General features: G+C 39.7%; 1 protein-coding gene across 2 annotated transcripts in view; it reads left to right on the top strand.

The window, feature by feature from the left end:
* ICA1 (islet cell autoantigen 1) overlaps window positions 1-20,521 on the top strand; it is a 144,172-nt gene that overhangs the window by 96,964 nt on the left and 26,687 nt on the right. For both annotated transcript variants that reach the window (XM_080818496.1, XM_080818495.1), the window contains exons 7-10: window positions 4,091-4,216; window positions 5,252-5,350; window positions 16,778-16,875; window positions 19,749-19,801. In XM_080818496.1, coding sequence (XP_080674622.1) covers window positions 4,091-4,216; window positions 5,252-5,350; window positions 16,778-16,875; window positions 19,749-19,801 — 376 coding nt within the window. The remainder of the gene's footprint in view (window positions 1-4,090; window positions 4,217-5,251; window positions 5,351-16,777; window positions 16,876-19,748; window positions 19,802-20,521) is intronic.

Here is a 20,521-nt window from a genome sequence, read left to right as displayed (position 1 = left end):
ATTAGACTCTTGATGGTGGCCTAAGATTGACTGTGTCCTCAGTGCTTTGTCCTCAGGCTGCAGACTGGAAATGTGTTTTAGAGAGTAGACACGGAGCACAAAATATTAAATGAACTTTACCATATTCAAAATGCCCAACAGTGTAACATCCTCCTTGTTTGGCAGGGAAAGGACTCAACATTTGGAAACTCAGCAGTGCATTAAGTATTTTAATAATCATTGTTGACACACAAAACATATGGCCTTTCAGAACTTATTGGGTCAAGTGTTGAAGTCTTCTTCTAGGTTTCTAAAATTACTTTATAAAATTTAAACAAAATAAGGCACATTTCAAAGTATATTAACTCATGAGCTTTATGTTATAGGCAACTGAAATAAGTTTTCTTATAGGATGAAAGAATATCTACGTAAAGGAAAAAACAAAATCCAGAGCCCCCAAAATTAATTTACATTTAATTAGAAGATCTCAAGCCTCCCCATTAGCAGGCCAGTCTTGTGGATATCTTGTATTTATTGTTTTTACTCCTATTCATGCTCAGATATTCCCCCCCATCTCAGAAGCCTTTATTATTCACCTGTTTATCATTTATATCAGTTATCTGTGGCCACAATAATGCTGTGAAATAAGCAACTCTAACATTCAGTATCTTTTTTTTATTAACATATAATGTATTATTTGCCCCAGGGGTACAGGTCTGTGAATCATCAGGCTTACACACTTCACAGCACTCACCATAGCACATACCCTCCCCAATGTCCATAACCCAGCCACCCTATCCCTACCCCCCCCCCCACCCAGCAACCCTCAGTTTGTTTCGTGAGATGAGTCTCTTATGGTTTGTCTCCCTCCTGATCCCATCTTAACATTCAATATCTTAAGACAATAAGCATTTCTTATCACTCACAAGTCTGTGGGTTAGCAGGGCAATTCTGGTTTCTGCTAGGCTCACTCCTGAGTATGTGGTCAGCTATGGGGTAGGAAGGGCTTCTGCTCATTATGTGTGGCCTCCCTTACATGTCTGCGGGTCAGCTGGCCAAAGGCCAATCTGTTGGGACAACAGGGCTCCCCTCCCTGTGTCTCTTGCATGCTCAAGACTCTCATAGCCCTCCAGCTGGCCAGCCCAGGCATATTCTCAGGATGGCCTGGGCATAGTCTCATGACCATCTCTTAGAAGCAAGCAAGTGGAAACATGCTAGCTTTTCTTCCAAGCTTCCAGATTCATCACATTTGTTAACATCTCACTGGCCAAAGCAAGTCACATGCCAAGTCCCGAGTCAGCACAGTGGGAGGAGCCTACAAAGTTAAAGGGCAAAGGGTGGGGATACTGGGAGGCCAGTATTAGGGGCTTTAATGACATCAACCTACCCTCGTGCCCTACACCACCCCCAGCTTTAATCAATCCCTTCCCTGTACTACCTCTGTTCTGCAGTCTTAGTTTTATTGTATTTTTTCCCATTGTATTATAATATAGTTGCTAATCTGTCTGTCTTCTCTAGAAGACTAGAGGGTCTTTATTCCTAAGTGTATTCATGCATAAGTATTTACTGACCCATTGCTTTATTCATTCATTCATTCATTCATTCATTCATTATTAGTTAATTTATTTACTGACCCTAGACTTATTCCTTTATAGAGGCCCCAGTGCCTAGCAGTAATGCTGACACCAAATATGTGCTGAATGAATGCATATGTGAAAGTTCATACCCATATTCATCTTCCCCTTCAGAAGAAAAGGGTGGAGACAGATGCCTCTCAGGATCCCAGCTGAGGAAGTCTTCCTGGCTTGAGCAACTGGTGAACCAGTGGGGGCTTGCAGTGAGGATCTCAAATGCTTTTAGACATCATTTTCTTCACATTCTCCCATGTCTTCCTTCTAGAACTTGGGTTTTCAATTAGAAATAACCATGCCTTGGATAAACCTCATTGGCTATGATACTGCCACTGCACAAAGCTGGACCTTGGGTCTTCTTTTTTGCATCTCCTAAGTCCTCTCAAAGGAAGATAGAAAATCACTACCTTTAAATAATTCTAAATTCATTTTATAGTCTGTGCTCCCAAGCATCTTTGCCTCTAGTTTCTCCACTTTACAGTGGGAAATGATCGAGCTCTGGGATTTATTTAAGCTTATGGTATAGTCAGTTTGGGACCACCTAGATGGCTTCTATGCTCTGGTTTTCCTGGCCATGTAGACCAGAAATTCAGAGGAATTCTAAGGAAATGTTTTATATAGCTACAGATACAAGACCTGATTCATATAGGATATTAATCCTATCAAAATGGTGTTAAATGCATTGGCTCATTGTTTTTCAATTCTATAGAATTGGGTTTCTGGGTAGAATCATAATTTTGATTTTCCTTGATTTTCCAGGGACCAGTGTAAGTTGCTTGAGAGGCAGAATAGTATGGCTTTAGAGTTAGGCAGGCTAATCTAGAATGGCAGCCTTGCTCATTAGTTACTTCCACAGATGAATCCTCTTACCCTCAGCAGTCAGAGATGGTAATAACAGAGGCTAAAAGAGAATGGCTGGCATGTGGTGAGTGAATTGTATTAATTATTCAGTTGTATCAATTAAATTAATTGTGAATTGTATCTATTGTTAAATTGCTTCAATTGTTAAATTGTTATAAATGGTAACAACTGTATCATTTGTCACTATTATTATATAATGCCCCATAATCTTGTAAACTGTGAATATTAGTAGTAGTATCAGTTTTATATCAAATATAAAAACTGTTTTATATCAAATAATTTTCATGTTTATTTTTATTACAAAAATAAAATAATTTCTAAAACAACTTTAAAAGTTATACTTAAAATGGTACTTAGGCATTTTACCTTTTGAAATGGCCTGGAAAATTTCTTCATTCAGTCACCAAATATGTATTCAGCACCTGCTCTGTACAAGGTCACCAGGTGCCGATCATGCAATGGTGATCGAGGTAGACATCATCCTTGCCTCCTGGTAAAGAACTATCACTAATGAGTCGACATTACTCCCAGGTTGCAGTTACCTACCTGGTAACTACAACTGCATGAATTGTCTGAGGTAAAATGGTATTTGGCTGGCTTTCCCTGGTTAAAATACAGTGTGGTGATGCTTCAGATTGGAGGAAGGAGAAATTGTGACTTTACCCTTTTTTAATGTAGCTATATTATTTTTAAAACCTATTTTTAAAAGTTGTATTTATTTTAGAGAGCATGCACAAGCATGATGGGGGGGGAGGAGAGAAGGGGGAGGGACAAGCAGACTGCACTGAACATGGAGCCCAATGAGGGACTCGATCCCACAACCCTGAGACCATGACCTGAAATGGAATCAAGAGTCCGAGGCTTAACCGACTGGGCCACCCAGGTGCCCCTTAAAATCTTCCATTTAATTATCAAATAATGTATAGAATGGACATTTTTGAATCTTTTACTGACCTCACTCCATTTTGAACTATTGCATGGCTGAGGGATGGGGAGAGAATTGCTTGTGTACATACTCAGCAATAAAAAGTTGAAAGTTTACCAGCTTTTTAGGCTGTGTTACTGTTCTCTTATGTGGTATCCTCAGTTGGATCTTGGAACAGAAAAGACATCAGTGGAAAAGCTTGTCAAATCTGAACAAAAGTCTGTTGTTTAGATAATAGGATTGTGTCAGTGTTGCTTTCTTATTTTTAACAAATGTACTGTGTTATGTAAGATGCTAGCATTAGTGAAGCTGTTTGAAGAATATACGGGAGGTCAGCTTCAAAGAAATATAGGGAAACAACAACAGGGTGAAGGTTATTCCCTTGCCACCATGCATGTTTCCAGACTTCTGCCCACTGTGGTCACTTAGTGAATGCTCTGAGAAGAGAGGAATTTTAACTTTCGACTGACAAAAATAGGATGGCAAATCTACTATAATATCATCATTTGCAGAGCTGTTGTTGAAGCCCTTTGGTGGTAAAGAACGGATGTTGTAGGATCCTCTCACTTGCCTGAACTTTTCAAAGGTGTTTTCTTGTATGAGAGAGAGTAGTCCACTATGGGTCTTCCCTCACTGGCAAATTTTAACCACTTATGAGTCTAAGTGGTTCAAAAGTCCCCTTTTACTTTCATAGGTACAAACACAAGTACGCCTTGCCAAAAAAAGCTTTGACAAATTGAAGATGGATGTATGTCAGAAAGTGGATCTTCTTGGAGCAAGCCGATGCAATCTGTTGTCTCATATGCTAGCAACGTACCAGGTAAAAAAAAAATTGATGTTGGTTACAACAAACCAAGAATGTTACGAGGTTTAGGGGGACAGAAAGATGGTGTTGGAGCTAAAAGTATGCTTTGGGCATTATGAAGTTGCTCCCAATTTACTTTCCACACTTCTCCCTTCTAGTAGACCTACAGTGTGCTCAAACTGAATATTAGCTCTTTCCTGTGCACACACTGCACTTTCTCACTTTCCTGCACTTACTTAGGTGGTTCTGTCTGCCTGAGTGCCTTCCCCTTCCATTGTACCTTTCCATAGTCCCCTCTGTTTGATGTATCATTCTGGGTATCACGTCCTTCAGAAAGCCTTCTCTGAATTAAGTCCATGTGTGGCCTCTATTTCCCGTGGCACCATCACTTACTCATGAGGTTGTCATAATTCAAGGAACTATTAATTTTTGTCTCCTTCTAGCTTGAGTTCCTTTATGATAGTTCTCATATCCAACAACAGGGCTATTGGGTACCAACTGAGTATGGGAGGCTAGATCCTGGGTGTTGTAGGCAATGTAAAAATTAATAAGACCAAATTCCCTGTCCTCAAGGAATTTAAAGTTTCAGAAGAAAATCAGAGGTAGGGATATACAGTCTGACTATATTGTTTCTGTATTTTAAGGAAAAAGCAGGTGTGTGTGCTAAGTGAAATAAGTTCTACACAATCCAGTGAGGGTTTGAAGAGGGACAAATTGAATCAGTGGAGGGATCACAAAAGCAGATTGATCATGATCCCTGGGTTTTGGGGGATGAATCACACAGGACAAGTACAAAAAAAAACAGAACAATGTCCCAAAATGGTGGAGCATTATTAGCCATGGGAGGCAGTCCTGGGGGAACTAGGAAGTGTTTAGTTTGGCTGAAATACAAGGTATAAAGAGGGACATAATGGAAAACAAGGCTGCAGAGATGAGCTGGAATCCTGTTTGGGAGGGCCTCAAAGGCCACAGATGGGCACCCTTCTCCAGGGCCTGTGACTTAGAACTGGGTGTTCAAAACATTAATAACTGTACTATCTTTTCTTACAGACCACTCTGCTTCATTTTTGGGAGAAAACTTCTCATACTATGGCAGCCATCCACGAGAGCTTCAAAGGTTACCAACCATATGAATTCACTACGCTAAAGGTATGAAAGCTAGAGAGGCCATTAGAAAATCTTATGAAAAGTAATGTTTTGTTTACATCACAGAGAGTGGCCATGGCAGCAATCATCATTATTGCAACAGACTCCCAAGGTCAAAGAAGAAACCATGCCCCCAGTATAGTCTTTTACTGCATCAGTATTCATCACAGCAATACAAAAACACAGCTGGAACCTTGGGGTACATATTACTGGAAGGTGAATTGTGGGAACTGGTCCTGCTTCTTTAAATGACTTGTATTGGGCTCTCTGCTCAGCAGGAAGCCTGCTTCCCCCCCCCGCCCCCCCCCCCCCCCCGTGCCTGCCTCTCTGCCTACTTGTGATCTCTCTCTCTCTGTCAAATAAATAAATTAAAAAATCTTTAAATGACTTATATGATGCTGTTAAAAGGAAGATTGTACAAGTCTAGTATACTCTATTACTTTTTCATTATTAAATTCACAAATGTTCACTTGGAAAAGATATTTTCCTTTCCTCTGTTAACTTCTGACAAATGTCATTTTATTCTGTGAGTATCATCTAATGCAGAATTAGATTTTTTCCATAAGAATATAGGAATATTTTCCAGTTGAAAAAGCAATGTTAAACTCAGTGATTTCTCAACTCAAAGGGGATATATGCAAAATACCTGATTCTCAGGATTGCAACTGAATGTGGAATCATTTTCATTGCTGAGGGAGAATGCATGTCAAGAAGAAAGTGACTTGGGTTCCAGAAGGATTTTGAGAATGAGAGAAAACTAAGTATTTTGTTGCTAGGTCATATCTTTGGGGAAAAAAGACAAGGAAAGAACTTGATAAAGATCACCTTGAAATTACCTTCCTTCTAATTTTTCAGGCAATTTGTAAATAAATCATCACCTTGCTTGAGAAAGCATTAAAAAGGTTTTGTTTGTTTGTTTTTGTTTTTTGGTTGTTTTTTTTGTTTGTTTGCTTGCTTGCTTGAAAACATCTCTCTGATTTTGAGATGTTTATAATGTCACTGCATCTATAAACTACTAAGACAGAAATTTTAAGACCCTGGCCCTTTAAATGAAAGTCCCAAGAGGAACCCAAAATAGTTCACTCACCTTGAGATGCACCTGCCCTAACTCCAGACAGGACATCTGGCCAGTGAGGTTTGTTCTTCATAATCCTCCTGTCAGCTGGTCATTTGCTCATTTATTGGCACTCGCTGACATGCTGCATGGTAACCAGATTCAGAATGTGTCCCTTTTTTGCTGTCAGCTGGACTGTAAGCACTTGAAGGGAGGGACCTTTTCTTTCTTACATATCCTCCTTTGTCAAGCCAAATGTTCTGTATCCAGTGAACGCAAAGCCTTTCTTTTCCCATCAGCAATATTACCATGGTTGGTAGGACTGTATTCCTTCCCCATAATTTAGTACCACTTTCAGCACCTTAGGAAGCAGCTATCCTGACCAAGCCAGGTTGATTAAAATGATGTAAAAAGACTTACACTCTTCACATCTTATACAGGCCTGAACAGAATCCTGTCACTCTTTGATAAGGCAGAGAGTTTTAAGTTTTAGGGTGGGTATGTGCATCAGATTTTATTTTATAATAAATACAATTTCAGAGTTCGTCTTTTGAAAGACAACTGTACGTAACTCAAATCATCTAGGGGGAAGATGGAATGACGCCTTCTGCAAATACGATTTAAAAGAAGTTCAGGTTTGAGTTAATTGCATATAAAGTACAGTATGAAATTGAAGTTGTGCCACAAGCATAGAAGAATCCTTATGTGTCTCCCTGGCCTCCTGTGCCGAGGAAAATATGGCTCTTTGATTGTTGCCATGATATTTATCCTGGAGAGAAGATCAAGCTGATTATTTTAGAGGATTCTGGGCAGAGCAGTTAGTGAAAGTTTGATGGCAATGGTTCAGGACATAATTACAAATATTTTGGGCACATGACTATCCATTGCCTTTTACATCCCCAGAGTCTTCCTTAAATTATGGTTTAAATAACAGTTTATGGTTTAATTGTAATACAAACTCAGTAGAAATAATATATCTGTTAAAGTGTGATATAATTATAGTAATATTAAGAATGTTAAGTGTCCAGTAATCAACCAACTAAACTAGGCTGTTATTACTTTTCTAGAATGCTGGTCATCTAGGCTTTTCAATGATGTTATATTAGAATCACAAGCTAGTCACTAATTATTTTCTTTATATGGACCTAAACCTATATAATAGAATCCTGTTATCACACAGCTCGTTATTGCATACATAGAGACGTATTACATATCATATTATGTGTCATGAAACATGAAAATGAAAACCACTAATACTTTATCTATTGCTTTCAAGCGTGAAGATATTAAATGACTTAGCAACCTTTTGCACTAATATTTTTTAAACATGCCTTGTTTTTAAAAGATTTTGATTTGATTGAGTCATTTTCAATATATGTCATTTTCTTCTGAATGGCACTATATATATATATTGACAATGGATATTTTGAAATTTAGATATTTTCACAATTTATTTGTTCTCTGGATTTACCTAAGCAAATCGTCCCCAAAATGCTTCTGGGACTCTGGCTGGAAAGAAAACATTGTCTTTGGAGAGGTTGGCCAAGCTCTGTTAATGAAAAGCAACCCATTTGTTTTCTTTGCTGCAGGGTGTCTTCTGAGTGTTGGTAATTGTGCCACTGCAGCTGGATTTCCTGACTGTTAGTTTTATGCTTGATGAAGGATGATAATTAATGTGTTAAACACTAGATGCATCCTGTTTGGAGGGAAGAGTCTTTTGCTGCAGAATTACAGGCATATAACTTATGCCCCAGAAGTTTAAAGTTTTATTTCTAATGAAGCTTTCTCTAGAAAATATGTGTCATTCTTTCCCAAAATAATTTTATTGTAAAAATGAATTGAGTCTCCACCTCTTACAACTCGAAAAATACCCAAGTGACTATGTTGACATTTTGCAAATATCTTGTGGTAATGTTTTATGTGACTGCTATTGCTTTTTTACTCAGCCTTGGTGTAGTTCTATAAATTGTACCTTTATTGACATAATCCTTCATCATTTAAGTTTTATGATTAATAGATTTTTGTAGCATCTTGCCTTTATGGGAAATTTAGCATTGAAATTTAATACTACAAATTTTTTTAATATTACAGTTTTTTTTTATCTGAATGCAGCAAAGCTCAAATTTAAAGTGGAGAGAACCATCTTTTTAAGTGGTTCCTAATAAAAGAAGCAATGTTCTAATCTCATATTTACAAACAGTAAATATTTAGTTTCATTAAAATGCTACTAAACATAGGTATTTTGCATGGGTTATATTAATATGTTAATTTTAGACTGATTCCAGATCATCTGAGAATGACTTTCACGTGATAGAAATAGTCATGGAGATAGGAATGGAATATTTCTAGCCATATCTCAAAAGTCCTGTCACTTTTTTAGAGAAAGTAATTTAGACTATGAATTTAAACCATTTTTTTAGAAAGCTAAATGAAACACTGTCTGGAGGAAAACAGTGCCCTGTCTTAAATTACCAGCCCTCAGATGTGGTCATGTTTACCTCATCCTTCTATGGATGCCGTTTACTTACACACTTCCCCAGAGATCCAAAACAGGCTTCAGAGAAAGCAAAACAAAAACAAAAAAGCAAAAGCAAAAGGAAAAAAAAACCCCTCTGGAGTGGAGTTGGCTTTTCTCTGAAAAATCTGAAGTTCTGTTTGTATCAGTGGTCTTTTCTCCCCGATTACGTGGGTTGAGTTACTTGTCTTTATAGAGAAGTGAGCCCTGGGGGCCCTTTGAAGAAATGGACACACCCACTGGGAGCTGCTTGAGGGGAAGGCACATCCTCCTGTGTTTTTTTTTAAAGAGATCAGAGCGCCCGTATATAATGAAAACAGCCAGTAGTAAAATGGATTTCTGTGATGTGCCCCCATTCCAGTATTTTTAGCAGGAAAGAGGTAGGTGTTTGACTCTGGATACAAGATAAAGCAAAGTACGTAGGGTCAGAAGCCCTGCAGACAGCCAGACCTGGCTTAAACTTTGACTCATCACTTGCCAGCTCTGTGGTGGTGCTGGTGGCACCAGTGGTCCCAAGTGGCCCCGCAGAGGGATGGATTTATCAAGAATTCTGTAGTGGATCCAGAAGACAGCCGTTGGCAGTGTCGAAACAGACAGAGGGTTTTGTTGAGATTGCCAGGTTCTGTAGCCTAGTATAAGTTACTTTCTTACTTACTGTTTTTACCCTGGATGATTAGTTTTGCAGTGAATTTCATAGGCAAGGCTGTGAATGGCAGTGGGATAGGCGTCACAGACCTCGCTCAGGATAACCTATTCCCTTCCTGACTGCCACAGATGCTCTGGCAGCCCCATTTTCAAAACTGTGCTTTGGCCCTGCAGGCACAGGTCTGGGCTGAGAGAATTCCCCCAAGGATAGAAGAGGGCAGGGCAGGTCTGCAAGCAAGAAAGGCAGGGAGGCTTCCCACCCTGCAACACGGCTAATTCTTAAAAAATGCACTTTGGCATTGCAACTGGCTTTTGCCCTGTGCCAGGATTTTAACTAAGGAAACCCAAATTTGAAAACCTAACTCTGGGCATGTTCAAAAATAACCATTGAAACAGATGTGCCAATGTTCCCTCTCCTCTCTCTTGGGGTCTAGGACTTAGCACTGTTATAAGGAACATCATTCTGGAGACCAAAATGCTTTTAGTTTTCACAATTCAAAAACATCCGTCTCTAAATTTTGTTTTTCTCCAATTTGTATGCTTAACAGCCTTCTTCCACCCACCTCCACATTTCTCAGTTAATCACTTGAACATTTACCGACAAGCCACACGGCTCTGTAGTTACTTGCTTTGAAAATAAAGCCATAATAGTTTTTACGAAAATTGGGTAAATATCTCTGCAATGCTATTTTAGTTGCCAGTCCCAACATGGCAATTATTCATGGCGAGCATCCAGAATATCCTTGTAGACTTTCAAGTTTTCTCTCAGTGTCATTACTTTACACAGCATTTAGCAGAATGTTTTTTTCCCCTAAGCTGCTCCAGGCCAGATCATTGCAAAATTGAGATGCATCCAAGTCTATGGGAGAGGAGGGGGTGGGGGGCTGACCATGACCATGGCCACCACTGAAGTCTGAGGGGGTCGAGCCAGAATGTGGCTGATCATCAATTCGTCCATCCCTTGGGATGACTGGCCTTGGTTCTTCCAGGCAGCTGGGAGCTCAGGCTCTCCTCGTAAGGGTAAGGTTCCTCTTCATCCTCCACTTCTTCTCATTCCATTACTTTTACTCAAGGGGAAAGGAAAAATATTAACATTATGTGGGTAGTGACTTAATGCCAGAGACTCTGCTAAACGTGAGGTGAAGTAACGTCTCAGAGAATTTGTCATAGTATGCGTGACTCCAATGTGCCAAGGTTGGATACTATAATTAATAATACTGTTAGGTTCAGTACTAACATATAGAAAGTACATGTATTTTATCCTCAAATAACCTTGAGAAGTTGGGTCTACTTGTGTAACACCCCCCCCCACCACCACCAAGTTTCAAATGAAGAAACCAAAGCTCAGAAAGGTCTAGTCATCTGCCCAAGACCACATGCCCAGCATGCAATAGTCTTGAGAACAGGGGTGCTTATGCCTTTCCCACTCTGCCACATGTCATTTCTTCTAGGGGGTGCTTCTAGCTGTGAGGCAAGGAGGGCAGGAGAAGGCACAAGTGCCACCTTTAAAAAAGTCCAGTTGTAAACTTTCATTTCAAACTTTGCACATGGGTGAAAAACATTATCTGTATGTCAGTCCCTCAGATACCTAGGAACCTAGGACCCTTCTTTTAGAGTCTGGAATAGAGTCTCCTTGATCTCCTTGGGCACTTCATATGAAGGAGTTCAGTTCTTGGCTCGGCTATTCAATACTATTTCTTAACTAGTTGTAGAATTTTGAAGACCTGGAATCAAATATTGCTTCTGCCTCTTCATGGTTGAATGACCTTAAGCAAGTTACTTTGCCTGAGTCTCCATTTCGTATCAGGAAACCAGGAACTGTGAGATGTGTAAACATGGAGTGCAGTACCTAACACAAGAGGAGACCTTAAAGACATCTAATTCCTTTTAGGCCTTTAAAAATTGTTGATAAGAAAGCACAGTTTGCTTGTCACTATGAACTTGATACCATGCAGAAGCATAATCTCCGTTAATCCTCAGCGTTCCGAGGAAGGTAGACTTGTCACTAACTCCATTGTTCTGAAGGGTGAACAGGAGCCCCCAAGGGGTGAAGAACCTTTTCCATGTCACAGCACTACTTGATCTATTTTCCTAGTTCATCTCTTTCCAGGACACCATGATGCCTTCCAAGTAACAATTTTCCATTGTATTTTAAAGAACAAGATAATAAATCTTATTTATGATTGTGTTTATTTTTCTCTAATCTTACCTTTTGTTCTACAGTACAATTCAAGAGTACCTTCTGGTCCTAGATTAGCAATGCTCCTTGCACAGTATCTTTATAGATTCATAACTGTGTGGGTGGGGAGCCCGGGAACATGCTAAACGGCCATGAATTGTGTGTGTCATACACATCATCACGGCCTCTGCTTTTTATTCCTCATGTGCTACCAATTATATAAACACAAACATATACACACCCAACTGACTTCACCGTCTTTTAACCATGCCTCGCTATTTTCAGCACTTCCATTTCCTTTTATAGACAATCATTTGGCACCTTCATATGCATACAGCATAATTAATGGAAAGAAGCCTAAGAAAATTAAATGTCGTAATTAAAGATTAGAGAAAATGTTACTCGATCATCAAGGCTAAACTTAAACTTAGGTCATTGTATTAGGGTTGGCCGCTAGCCTTTTGTCTGTGAAATTTGTTTTGCTGAGTAGTTTTGCTTTCATTCAGATGAATGTTGCTGTTGCTTTTATTTTCCTAATACAGGAAGTAGTAACTCCCATTATTATATTAAGCTGTTTCCTTTCTAAGACACTTTTGCAAGCTCCGTCTGCGCATTTCCTCTGTCACGCTGATCTTATATATTGTGTGTGTGCTTCCTGAAACCATTTAAGCATTGATGGAAACTATTAGCATGTCAGTGCAGCCTTAAACAGAGAAAGGTTACTTAGTCTAAAGACATTCTTTCCTCTGTTCAAAACCTTTCAGTCTTGTATGATGCTGTATTGCTGCTAATATGTAGTGGTTTTCACAAGCAGTTTTAATGAAGAACCTGGTGGGTTTGGGATTTAGAAACAAAGTATTTTGACGTTTCGTTTCTGGACGTGGATTTGAATGTGGCTGCCATCAGCCACTGATTCAAAATAGTTCCATCTGATGCCTGTCCAGTCTGTGCAGTCAGCCGGACCTCTTAGGTTCATTTTGCCTGAGCAGGTGTTCATGTCACACAGAAAATGCTGTCACCCCTGCCTTGGCAGATGCTGTAGGGTTAAGTGTTTTCAGCTGAGTTGTGGACTTTAAAATACTATGAAGAATTCACCTTCACCATGGCTTGGACGTTTTCACCAAACTTTGGAGAAAGCACTGGTTCACCACATATAATATCCTGTATCAGACAGTCACACCCAGGAACAGTTGTTGAAAGAGGAAAGCGGACATGATTTGTCCTCTGTGGTGACTCTAAGTGCCTCTAGGTTTATTATCTGTATCATTTACCATCTTTGTAAGAAGCAAATTCCATATATATTGTTGTGGGGGTTTTTCCCCCCTTGCTGAATAGAGGAGTATTCAGTTTGATCTAAAACTCTTTCTTGCTTCGAAAGATGCCACTTGAAAATGTCCTAAAATTGACTGTGGTGATGGTTGCACAACTCTGTGTCTATACCAAAAACCACTGAATCATATACTTTAGATGGGTGAATTCTATGGTACACAAATTATATCTCAATAAAGCTAATGATAGATTCCCCACATAAGATTCCCCTTAGCTCAGAATCTAGCATTTCATAAACAAGCACTGGTGCTCAGGATTAATTTTACTTGTGGTTCTTTAAGCCTTTTCCTATTTTTCCCCTGGGACTTTGACTTCCTAAAGAGCTATAATTTTTAACCTTAAAGTTTAACCCTAGGTACATTAATTTATCAATCAACAAGAACATATTTAGCACCTCTTTTGAGTAGCAATAGCCAGATTGTTATAGGGACAATGGTAATAGCAGGCAGAGAGGAGAAAATGTAACAGGAATTATTAATAATAAAGTAGCAATTGGAACTGTAGCCATTCTGTTGGTGAAGTACAATAGTGACTTAACTGTGATTGTGGTGACAGGGAGCCAACAATTGAGTCCCTGCTAATGGCCCAACAGGGAAGGGGTTGAAAAGAAGGAAGGAGTGGTTTACATTACAAAGGGATTGTCTGAGAGCTGCTGGAGTGTGGTTATGAGGGGAGGTCGGGCTGGAGACAGAAGGGATGATAACCATGGAGCTGTCAAGGGCATCTCAGGGGCTTAGGCAAGCGCTGTGGCAGCTAGACACAGCCGGCCGAGAGCAGACATGTCCCGGCCCTGACTAGTGCTGACTGAGAAAAAGGAAATGCAATGAGAAGATAATTGAGCAAACCAGGAGGCCTGGACAAAGCGTCACAGAATTGAAAAGTGCATCTTGGGGCCATCAGAACATCAGCTGAAAATACTCCCGGCTTCACTTTGACCAGGGTTGGACCACTCTTTGGGGAAAAAGCTGCTGGAAGGGGTGTGTGTGTGTGTGTGTGTGTGTGTGTGTGTGTGTGTGAATAAAATGCTGTGATTGGCAGATCTATTGAAAAGAGTAAGTCTTTGACATCTGTTGAACTTCTCCTTTGTGTATTTCCAAAATACACATACACACATGCCCAGCTTTAACCAGATCCTTTGGGGTATATGATTTTAAAAAAAGAAGAACATCTAGACTACAGTCCATATTCCAGATGCCTTGTTTGTTCCAGTACTGTCCTTTACCACATTCCCCCTCCAGCTGATAATCATGGGTCCCATTTAGTTGTCATGTGTTGGAGAGATGTAAAGGGCAAAATAATATGATGAAGGCAGTGGGGCATGATGTTAAATATTGATGAATGTGAGTAAAGAAATGTTGTCTCTGTGTGACCCCTGCTGACCTCTGTATCTTGATCTACTAAGACTTGTACTCTTACCCACTACATTATAATCCCAGTGGATTCATTTTGTTCCTCAACCAGCTCAAGCTATTCCTTCCTTTAGGCCTTTGTCCTCAGGCCTCCATTTCTCCCTGAGCTGCACACAGATGGCTCCTGCATGTCGCCTGACTTCAGCTGAAATGTCACTTCCAAGAGAGGATGTTCTTGCTAACTGAAGTAGTGACCCAGTCACTTTGCATCCCCCATGTTAATTCCCTGCCTAGACTCATCACTAACTAGTAATTCTTTCTGCCTTGTTCACTATGGTATCTCCAGCACCCAAAACAGCACCTGGCTCCTGGTAAATGCTCTCAAACTATTTGTCAACTGACTATACTAATCTAAATATCCAGAAATAGTCATTACCAATGATGGCAATGCTTTTGGGATGTCCTTTATGCAAGAAAAAGCTTCAGAACTCCAATCATAGCACATATATTCAGTGAAAAAATCTTGGCCCTATGTTAAAAAAATGGTGAATGAATGTATATTTAATTCAATATTGAATGTTTATGATACATAAAATCTTTTTTATATTCTCTACTCTGATGAGAAATGTTTTTTATTATGAAATACCGACACATCTTATATTGCTTAAGAGGATATCTATATGCAATGATTCCAATTATATATAAGTAGTATGAGTATGAAAAACCAGAAAGGAAATATCTGTAAATAATAACTAATTTTGGGGGGGAAATCAAATTACGAATAGTTTTTTCCTTTTTAATTTTCCAAGCATTCTACATGTGGTTCTATTATTTTTCTAATGTAAAAAATATTTTTTAAGAAGCAAAACATAATTCAGAATAGATATAATCACATGAATAAGACTGTAAATACACTTTGAAGATGGAAGGACTTTCTTGAATTTGGTGTGCTTAGTGAATGAAGCTTTAAGGAGGATATCAGTAATGGATCTGAGCTTTGCAAAGACTGATCACAATTTTGAGGGTGGACACATAGGTAGAACTTTTTTGGGTAAAGAAACAGAATGAACAAAGGTGGGAAGGGAGCAATTAGGTCTATGTGAATGGAAAGCTCCCATTTGGAAGCCAGTGGGAGGCAATCTGGGAGAGTAAGATAGGATCACATTTTAGAAGACCTTTCAAATCAGGCAGACAGGTTTAGACTAGAAGTGGAAAAAAATAAGGGACTACTATGGGTTCTCGAGAAAAATGGTAACATGATTACTTGGGTGTTCTAGGGAAATTATTCTGTATAGGGAGTGAGACAGAGCATAACACCAGGGTCCACCTGGCATCCATAACCGGCACCACCATCCATCCTAGCCCTGCTCTGCAAAGACTCTGTCTCCAAATTATCTCCATCCAGCCTGCATCTAGACATCATGAATCTGTCAGAGTTGGTGTAGGAAACGTGTTTGTCACCTTCTGTGTGTGGGTCACACTAAAGAGAAAGATGGGGAAGGGGAAGGAGGATGAGACAGGAAGGCCCAAAGGACAGATTTTAAAGGTTCTACGATTATAAGCAGTTTGAGTGTCTTGAGATGTTTCTTGTGTAATTTGTAGGTTTGTGGCTTAATTAGGACCACAAGTAGAGGTCTCTTTATAACTCATTATTCAGTTATAATGGAAATGTTTTGCTTTTTCAGGCTTTGCCACTGGTGTGCAGTTTTTAGCTACTGGATTTTTAAAAAGTCTTTCTTAAATATTTAATAAAACTTGAGAACAGTAACTCCAAGAAATTATGTTCCAGAAACAGATTCCCACCCATTTTTAATCTGCAAAGATTTGGATGCACCTGCTGTGTCCATTCGTGGGAGTTAAACTTGTCAGAATATGTTAAGCCACTATTTTGGTGTTGTTTTTTTTTTTCCTCCTTAAAAAAGGGTGTTGTTTTCTCTTATTTTTTCAAAAGCTGTTTTTAGATTGTAAAATCACAAACAAAATTAAAAATAAAATGAAATTGTCTCATCTTTGGGGGAGAAAAGCTTCTACTCTGTCACTGTGTGGGCTGTAAGCAGAACAGAATGTTTATCTTGCTACATGTTGAAGATGGAAAATAAAGTTCGCAATAGCCAAAAGGCCTTCTTCTGAATAACTTACCACGAAGCGGAAAGCATAAATCTAGTGGCAAAACAATTCTCCTTTATAGGCTAGTATTTCTTGGACAGGTCTGAGAACATTTAAAATTTCTTTTCTGTCTACTTGATAGGATCAAGATAACCTCCCCTAACCTTGACTTTAAGGTTTGGTTTCTGGACCAGAGGCAACTGAGTTTTTTTAATTGATCTTTCTTTTTTTCCTTTTCATTATCATGATCAAGAGCTTACAAGACCCTATGAAAAAACTGATTGAGAAAGAAGAAAGGAAGAAGATCGCCCAGCAGGAAAGTGCAGAGGCCAACGTGGAGGAACCCAGGCAGTAAGTCCCGGCTGCTTCTCTAGACAAAATCTTTATTTCCACAGTCAAGAGCAGCACAGTCCTCACTGACCAAATCTGCTGGGGTCTCAAACACAAGCAAATTGCTTTATTTCTCACTTCTCTGGGTTGATGTATTAAGATAAAGCCCAGACTTGCCCTGCACATATTCCTGCTTGGCCAGAGCTCATCCCAATGGGAGACCATTTCTGAGATTTTAGAAGGAGCACACTTGTGAGGAGTTGACTGGGACAAGAAAAGGCACACATCTCCAATGCTCTCTGGCTCTCCATCTAGTGGCCTCAGCCCCAGCTTTCTGCTCTCTCAGGCTTCTGGACCCAATCTGGTCCTTCTGTTACCATCATTTACAAAATCCTGTCCCAGATAAGAAATCCCCTGGCTTTTCTCTCCTAGAAGGGAATAACCTATGAGATTGCCTCTTGAGATACTGAGTACTAAGGTGTCATCATACAAAAGCGTTGGGTTCTGACATTTTGTTTCCTTAGTGTTCAGACCTTCTGTTTTTTCCTCTGTGAAGCAGAGAGCACTTTTGAGTGCAAGAAGTGACTGCTCCATCTCCATTTCTTGCCACTTTTACATACTGAGACAAATTTCTCAACAGCTGTGGTGCATGATGTGTCCTGACCTCGTTCAGCAAGGAGGATTCAGCGTGAATCTTTTCCTATTGAGATATCAGGGCTTGCAGGAATAGGATTAGTCTTGAACTGGCTGACCTAGGAAAGTAGATTGCCTTCCCCCCATTTGGGATTCTTTCTCCACACAAAAAAATTAGATGATAATTGTGTGGCAAAACTGGTTTGTATTTTAACTGTGTTTCTAAAGTTTCAAATATGTATCTTGGTCCCACAGAAGTGTTTGCACCCAGTACTAGCCTTTTTAATTTTATTTATTAACTTATTTATTATTTAATTTTTTAGTGGAGGGAGGGGCAGAGAGAGAGTGAGAGAGAGAAAATCTCAAGCGGACTCCCCACTGAGCATGGAGCTCGATGCATGAGATCCTGAGATCATGACCCAAGATGAAACCAAGAGACAGATTGAGTCTTAACCAACTGAGCCACCCAGGCACTGCAAGCCTTTTTAATTTTAAAGCAAATACTAGATGATTCCTTTAATATAAAACAAAGATAAGTTTTCACTATGAGAACAGCTATAGAATATGATCTGAAACTAACACAGTTGACTATTTTAGGAGGAAGCAGTTTAATGTATTCCTGGTATAATAGTAATGCTTATTAGTACCCTTTAGTGAGCACCTACTGTGTACTAAGTGCAATGTCAGGTGCTTTATTGTATGTTATCTCTACTCATTCTCACAACAGCCCTTTGTGTAATCAATGCCAGCATTTCCTCATTGTTTAAGATTTTATTTATTTATTTGATGGAGAGCGAGATCACAAGTAGGCAGAGAGGCAGGCAGAGAGAGGGGGAAACAGACTCCCCGCTGAGCAGAGAGCCCGATGCGGGGCTCGATCCCAGGACCCTGAGATCATGACCTGAGCTGAAGGCAGAGGCTTTAACCCACTGAGCCACCCAGGCGCCCCCATTTCCTCATTGTTTAAATGATGGCAGTGAGGCTCAGAAGAAGTTAAGGGGCTGCCCAAGCTCCTGACACAGTAAGAGGCAGGACCTGGAATGAGTGCTGTACCTTTCTTTCACCATATATGTCACTGTAATCAAAATAAAGTATTAACTTTTACTTGGAAAGGAGACACCCAAGATTGTCTTGATTAGTTTTCCTTAATTTCAGGTTTCTCCATTATTTTAGTACTTTATTTTTAAAAGCTCAAAAAATGGGGTGCCTGGGTGGCTGAGTGGGTTAAGGCCTCTGCCTTCAGCTCAGGTCATGATCCTGGGGTCCTGGGATTGAGCCCCACATGGGGCTCTCTGCTCAGCAGGGAGCCTGCTTCCCCCCCCCCACCTCTCTCTCTGCCTGCCTCTCTGCCTACTTGTGATCTCTGTCAGATAAATAAATAAAATCTTTTTAAGAAGTAAATAAATAATAAAAAAATAAAAGCTCAAAAAGTGTAATCCAGTAACTAATTTAAATACAAAATGGAAATTTAACAAGTTGGTTTTTTTTTGTTTTGTTTTTTCAAAAACAGTAGGTAAAGGTGCTTTAGAGGGAGGTTCAAAGGTACCAGCTGAGTCTCAGGGTGGTGGTCTATCTCTGCGTGATATTAATCACTATGGTGAGAGTTCAGTAGGGGCCAGTCTTCTGGATTTGAGACCGATCCTGCTTTTCAGCCTTAGGTAATTTCACTAACCTCCTGAGGTTTCCTCTCTTATAACTGCGGGAATCAGAACAAGCACCCATTTGCCCATCAATTTTTTAACTGTTTTTAAAAGCGACAACTGTACAGTATCTATTTTAGTTATACTATCTGCTCATCTAGATATTTACAGAATGTATGACTTATGATGAAACCAGGCTCAGTTATTAAGGTGCTACTAGCCAGGCTTAGGAGAGGAAAAAGCCAGCAAATGTATTTCTTCTTAAAAAAATGAATAGCATGGGGGCGCCTGGGTGGCTCAGTGGGTTAAAGCCTCTGCCTTCGGCTCAGGTCATGATCTCAGGTCCTGGGATCGAGCCCCGCGTTGGTCTCTCTGCTCAGCAGGGAGCCTGCTTCCCTTCCTCTCTCTCTGCCTGCCTCTCTGCCTACTTTTGATCTGTCTGTCAAATAAATAAATAAATAATCTTAAAAAAAATGAATAGCATGTAAATGACTCTGTGTTTATGTGTGTGTGCATGTATTAAAGTGCAGTAATATTATATAGAATATCTGGCTGTATCATAAATACAAAATTTTCAGAACTAGATTACTAAACTCTTTTTTTTTTCTTTCTAATTTTAAGGTTAATTTCATTAGAGGATGAAAACCAGCACAAGGAGTCTTCTAGTTTTAAGAGTAAGTTTTGATTTTTATTTAGAATTGCTTCTGAAATGCTACTGCTCAGCAACCAATTCGTTTTCTTTTTTGGCAGATTCCTCCTAGGCCTTTCTTCTTTTCCAATTGAAAAAATTCTACATTCGTTTGCTTTTTTATTTTTTTTCCATTTCGGTTTTGAATTTTCAAATATCAATGATACTGATGATATCGCATTATTGAGAGAAGGTTTTATATTGTGAGCCAGAAAATAGCACCATTAGTCACTTCAGCAGCAGCCTGTCAGAGGAGCATCCAAAATGGAGAATGAACAGAGAGCGATTTCTTTTACAACAGATGATAACACTTCTGCTATTGCCATTACTAGTTCTAACTGCCATTTGGGCTGTAAAGATAGTTTTAATAAGATTACATGATCAGATTGGGTGAGTCGGTTTCCAGTGTGTTGTGGGGTAGGGGTTGGTCTTTGTTGAGAACAGATGGGGAGAGCTCAGACGCGGCTCTCGCTGGTGATTCCTGGGTCTGCTCTGTCATGAGTAACATCAGCTCCCTTGGGCGTGCCGACCCCCCGACGGTCAGGAAGGCGATCAGAACGTAACGAGATGATGTGATGTGCCGTGAAATGTTTGTCAGCTATTCCTGGCTCCTGCCATGACAGCCAGTTCTTTCACTGGTTGTTTTCGTAATGGAATAGAGGGTCCAGTAAAACATGGTGGGACTAAGGTGATACGGTGCTGAGCT

This window comes from Martes martes, assembly GCF_963455335.1.
Source record: "Martes martes genome assembly, chromosome: 11".
NCBI classification, from domain to species: Eukaryota; Metazoa; Chordata; class Mammalia; order Carnivora; family Mustelidae; genus Martes; species Martes martes.
This window is presented reverse-complemented; position numbering and strand designations above follow the sequence as displayed.